The 6,000-nt window shown below is 45.9% G+C and overlaps 1 protein-coding gene across 1 annotated transcript in view; it reads right to left on the bottom strand.

Annotated features, from left to right (window-relative positions):
- GGA2 (golgi associated, gamma adaptin ear containing, ARF binding protein 2) overlaps positions 1-5,237 on the bottom strand; it is a 336,280-nt gene extending 331,043 nt beyond the window's left edge. Inside the window, exon 1 of the mRNA XM_069647399.1 lies at positions 5,125-5,237. Within this exon, the coding sequence (XP_069503500.1) occupies positions 5,125-5,173 (49 nt within the window). The 5' untranslated portion in view covers positions 5,174-5,237. The remainder of the gene's footprint in view (positions 1-5,124) is intronic.
- Between the last annotated feature and the right edge of the window lie 763 nt (positions 5,238-6,000).

Here is a 6,000-nt window from a genome sequence, read left to right on the forward strand (position 1 = left end):
TATGTTTTGAATTCTTATGTTATTTTGTAAAGTTGAAACAGTCAAATGATTCCAATAGGATTTTTATTGTATCTCCAAGTGTGAGGGACAGACATTAGGTCCTTTTCCTTTAGCTTTAGTTTGATAGATAGGAACTACATGTTAGGTTAAGGAATGTTAGGTGTTTGTCTCACCCTTTATTATTTACTAAATCGCAACTTGTGAGAAAATTCCACCTATGCATATGTCTCCCATGTCTGACTCCTCCTCACAGCACCTGACGAGCAGCAGGAAGCAGACACGCGGGCTGAAACCAGGTCCCTGCTGAACACATGCTTTAAAATTCGATTTGCTCTCACTTGAAAAACACTTTCTCCAAGTCCAAGAGAGCTCACTTTCAGGGTGTGATGAGTGTGTGGAGGCGAACAGAACATACTCACCAGAATATACAGGCTTCTCAAGACGGTTTATTTTCAGAAGCAGGATGGCAGAGTTAAGGATAACAAAACCCAAAATGGTCTTCTCTGCAGTGAAGGATTATGGGTTCAAATCAAAAGACTAAAACAAAGGATGTCCAAATGTAAAAGAAGCCATTCCAGTGCTGGACGATGCCACAGATGACTAGTGTCCAAGAAAATATAGGGTGCTCCTCCCAATGTCATGGTCCAAAGAGTTTCCCTAGACATTAAAAACGGGCAGTCCCTGTAAATGTCACAAAGTATGTTGAAATTAAACAATCATAAAATTGCTTGCGAGTGCAATTAGTCATTATGCAAACCCTTGTCCTGACCAGCAGATGACTGCAACGATCCGTGCCTGGATTCCTGTCCTCTTCTGAACACTCACAGACTCCACTGCATTGTCAATTAGCATAGTTGCACATTTTCCTAAAATCCCTCGTGAGACTTTGCTTACAGATAGTACACATGGACAAACAAAATCAGCAATAACCTTGACCAACGATCAACGTGAGCCAGTTTATCCTTCTTCAAATCTTAAATTGAGTTTCTTCGCAATAAACCTACTAAGCAGTCACATCTGAAGACTCCTGTAGTCCTAACTCCAAATAAAATAAACTTTGGCCATAAAAATTTACACAGACATGGAAGCCAAATGCACTGACAACCATATTGCCACCTCCTTCGCTGATTCACTATAAACTCCTTTTATCGATGCATGGCTACCCACTGCCTGATGTTGAAACCAGCCAAGACAAAAAACGACTTTCTCGTCCCCGTCCCCAAAGTTTTCTTGCCTTCTTCTCCTTCGCCACTCCATTCTACTCTCCATTCACGCCTAGAAATCCGTGCCAACTTTGACCAAATGCGACTTGCAAACTTTCACACTTAGACACGTCAGCCCACTGCGATTTCCTAAACATTTGCAAAATACACCCTCTCCTTAGATGGCTTACTGCCGAAACACTAAAATGCCACAGGACCCAGCAAACTAAAGATTTCAACAGCCTACACCATTGGTCTCTCCTCTGCTTTACTCATACCAACCCCTCTGAGAAGGTCCTCACCATCACAAACCGCACCCCAGTTGATTTAGCATGCTACATTGCCACACATCCCTTCTGACACAAAGCATGCTGGCACTCGATGTGCCGCAGATTCTGTGAGGTGATGTACTACGGGGCATTGAAGAGTCTGAAAGATAATACCATTATTAAACGAATTTCTTAACTCTTATCTAGCTTTGCAGGATGTGGGTAAAGTTGGATGTATGAGTTCTAGCTTCGAAATGTTTATAGAATGGAGCACTCACTGTCGATTTCAAGAGGGTGAAATTACTACAGAACTATTGATTGTGAAGCCTAGATAATAATAGTGGGGAAATTTGGAAAATGGACGACAACTAAAATATATCAAGTCCAGAAATGCTATTGAATAATTGTATGCAAGGTAACGATCGGAAACATATTTATTATATGGTAAGATTGTACGTGGAAATTATGAAGATTTTAGATGGTCTTGGAGAGGGTATATATTAAAAGTGATGTGTTACTACTCTTTTATAGTGTACGTATTACTTTTCATATTATGAGAAATTGATTTTGATAATTTTATGCAGTAACTGTAATTGTTTATTTATAACGCGCTTAATACTCAGAGGTTTCTGAGCGGGAACCTTGGTTTCTCTGCGTAGTCTTGCTCCCAAGCCGAGCACGTTGCCCCTGAGCTATCCTCCCGAGACAGTGTTGAATGGATGTATCCAAAGCCAGTGTATGGCTAAATGTGCATTAATAAATAAATACATTCTGGGTCTTCAAATCAATCCATGCCCTCCCCCGCCCTTTACTAACCCCCCTGTCCCGTCATCTCTGGAACAACTAGTGTCCCGCTAGACATCTATCTTTCCTCTCTGATCCCAGGCTCTCCATGTCTCCTATAGCCCCCCCCCCCGTCCCCCTTCATGCTTGCTCCTTGTACCCTAGGATACCAGCCCTTGAGAATGAAGTACAGCATGAATGTTGTGCACCTGAAGAGGTCTTTAATGCGCCACCATCTCAGATTTAAAAGATGCCTAGAAATCCCTGTGTCCACCGAAAAGTGATGCGACAATGATCTCCCCCTGGACATTGGATACTGGCTAATAATGTTGTTGGCGCGTACTATGCCGCCTATCTGTCACCACCTCCCTCCTCGGTTCATGCAGGCGCCCGCTGCCATGTCCTTATGTACAGACAGGTACAATGCCCATTGCTCTCAAGTTGCATGTTACACCTTTCAGACTTTGGTCCTTGTTACATAGGAGACTATGTGGATCGATACAACGTTATGCATTACCGATGGTGGCAGCTCCTGGCTATATGAGTATCAGCAGTCTAGTTTATTCACGCTTCCAACAGACGCCAGCGGCGAGTCACGTGATCCCATTAAAGGACCGAAGACTTTCTCCTCGAAGCGTCGCTACTGTTTGGAGTGGCGCTCCGTAAGTTCACATCTGGGGCATGCCTCTATCCTTCTGAATTGCTGTGATCCTTTTCTGTCCTAACTCCCTTTTTCTTTCACTCCCATCTCAGAATTCCTTTGCCGTGCATTCTCTCCGCGACACTTCAGATCCAGTTAATACTTCCGGGTCCTTCTGCATTCTCCGACCCTTCGCTCACGTTCAAACGGTCGGGACACAGCGGGATCCCAGTCCTTCTAGAGACAGTGAGTTACCTCTTTATTTGGATTCCAGCTTCCTTTACTTGTTCCATTATTTACTCCTTACGTCTTCTAGGAACCTCCGGAGTCTTCGGGATCAGGTTTACAGACTTATAACGGTACCGATTGTGCTTCGCCACCCTATCCAAACCCAAACCCGTTTTGAAATTCTCCGTAAGAGCTTACCCTTCCTTTGCTTCTACTGTTTCCATACTTAACGTTTTTTCTCGTAACTTACCTGTCATTTCTTTGCTCTATAGAATCCGAGCCTCAGTCTCCCAGAGTTTCTACGCTTGAAGGGGTCCCATACACTTGAGGAGCTGTCCATCTAGACCGCCCAGGGTTTTATTCCCCACAGGGTTTGCCTGGGGTTCGTGCTCCTCCCCCGCTGGCCGTTCAGTCCCGGCGGGGGAGCAGGATCCTCCGGGAGGCTTTTACATTCTGCAGTTGCTGTTCTCTGGCCGCCAGTCTGACCAGGTTAATGCTTTTCTCTTGATATTCGGATTGGTAGTTTTTAGAGCTGCATTTATTATCCAGTGTTCTGGAAATATCATTAACAGTAACATCACATTTATATTTTCTGCATGCAGCATTTTTGATTTAAGGGAACAAAATGTGAAAATACTACAAAGAAAATCTGGATGCTCACATTTTAGCTTATTAATGCAACCAATTAAGGGGGGGAGACTTTCATTACAAAAAATCTGGAATTCCTAAAGAATGGACAGCTAAAACATTAATCGCTGCTCTTCCTGGTCGACTTGGGCATCAGATAAGAGGCTAAACTAAGCCTGAGGCATCACAGTGCCATTAAGATTGAAAACCTGCCCCCGGTTCCAAATGATCGTTTGTAATTATAGATGTATCATGTAGGGTGTCCAATGTCTTTTTTTAAATGTAAAGTTATATTCCCAGTGCAGTGGGTAGTGTATTTCTGGAATACTTATTCTGCCCATTGATAAAGGTATTATGTGAAAATGTATACACATATTTGAAATAAAAAAAGTAACGGCATGAGGCGGGCGTGTGTTCACATGACAAGGGCGGGGAGCCACTAAAGCCAGGCTGTGAAACTTACCAGAGGGGCCCAGGAGATGGGCCTGTGGCGGACGTGTGCACGGGTAAACTAGGATATACCACTGTGAAGACGGGACACAAGCTCAAGAGACAGAGGATGTGGGTGGCGACGACAGACAGGTGACTTGAGATGGCGGCACATTTGGAAAGCAGACATAAAATGGGCGAGGGGGAGGCAACAGGAGCAACGCAGCGGCCCACACGAAACGGACAAGAGGGCAATTTGAGATGGGCTGGGAATGGAATTCCATGGCGAAGGGTTAGGAGTGGCAAATGAGGGCCACAAGATAAGTTATATGTTGTCAGGAAACGGGCGCTGCGTGGCAGCCGACGGACTCCAAAGTGCTGCTTCCAAATGACACTGATGGATGGTACGAAAAAGCTGAATGTGAGCAAAGTACTGGTAGAATATGCCCATGTATGCCACATGATGGACAGTGTGGGTAAGACTGGCAGGGCCAACTTGGTCGGGTGGTTTGCAGTGAATAGGCTGGGGTGCGATCAGTTGGGGTGTCTTTATGTGCGGGACTGTCTATTATTGTATACTGTCCAACCCTTCTGGGCACCGAGGCCTGTGTCACTGCTGCTGAGCACTGAGCACACGATCTTATCTTGTGCACTCGACTTCCTCCTTCTTTCGTGGTAGACTCGGAGAATTCGTGATGTGCACAGTACCAGAGATGACGTGCAGGTTTGCAGCGGTGCAGATGCCTTACAGACTGATTCCCAAATAACCCAAACGCCCTTGGCAACAAGACTATTAATAAGTTTACTGTAAGCGTCATACTTTGAAAGTTTTGAAGCGCGCGTGAGAGCAGCAGTTTCCCCTCAGGAGATGGACTGACAGAAACGTGGACGGTGCTTGTGGTAGCTCCCTCCCTACTCTCACCCGGCCAATAGAGTCGGTACTCACTCAACCAGAGGCCAATGGTGTCCTCCCGCTGCTGTCCCGGGGCTGCCATCTCTGGAGCTCAGCTCGCGCGCACAGGTCCTGCAGAGACCGGAGACAGGTCATGGGACCTGAGGGGAAGGAGGAGGAGGAAGGGTGGGGCGAGGGGAGGGCGCACGAAGATGAGGAGGAGGCAGCGAGGGAGAACTGGCAGCCACAAAGCAAGCTCTTGATGCATATCGGACAAAGTGACAACTTAATGCAGAGCAACGCAAGCAACAACAGCGTGAAAGCAGGAACTGAGTGAACGAGGGTCTGCAGCGGCTGACGCCTGCAGATCGGAAATCACTGAGGTCTCTGCTTTTTGATTGACAATCGCGTTATCAGGGACATCTAAGACTGAGCAAAGGGGGACCTGCTCCGAACCCCTTAATATTACGCTCGGCTCCCCTGCACCAGGGTCTCAATTTGGTACTGGGATACTGTGCCAGAGTCTGGATCAAATAATTTGCAAGCTATGATGATCTTTTGGTGAGGAAAGACAGATGTTTAGTGTAGTACCAATACAGTTATATACATTGCTCAACTGTTTTGAAAAGTGCTGCACACTACCAAAATGCCACTTCAAGAAGCGCACAATACCAGCGGTTTGGTTATCATTTGTGCACATATGATACAATCAGGGGGGTTCCCGTGCTCTAATTGTAAATCAGGGTCCACCTCTTTATCTCAATGAGTTTACCCATAGCAGAGACAACCCACTCCATCCTCCTCCATGTCAATACAGTAGTTGCAAAACAATGCAAGCCTCCAACCCCCGATTACCCCAGCCCAAACTAGCCCGACCAACAACCCACCTCATGTTGCCCTCTGTGACTGGTTGCCCAGAAATAAGGTGAC

Source organism: Ambystoma mexicanum, chromosome 2q (assembly GCF_040938575.1).
Source record: "Ambystoma mexicanum isolate Mex_15411 chromosome 2q, UKY_AmexF1_1, whole genome shotgun sequence".
NCBI classification, from domain to species: domain Eukaryota; kingdom Metazoa; phylum Chordata; class Amphibia; order Caudata; family Ambystomatidae; genus Ambystoma; species Ambystoma mexicanum.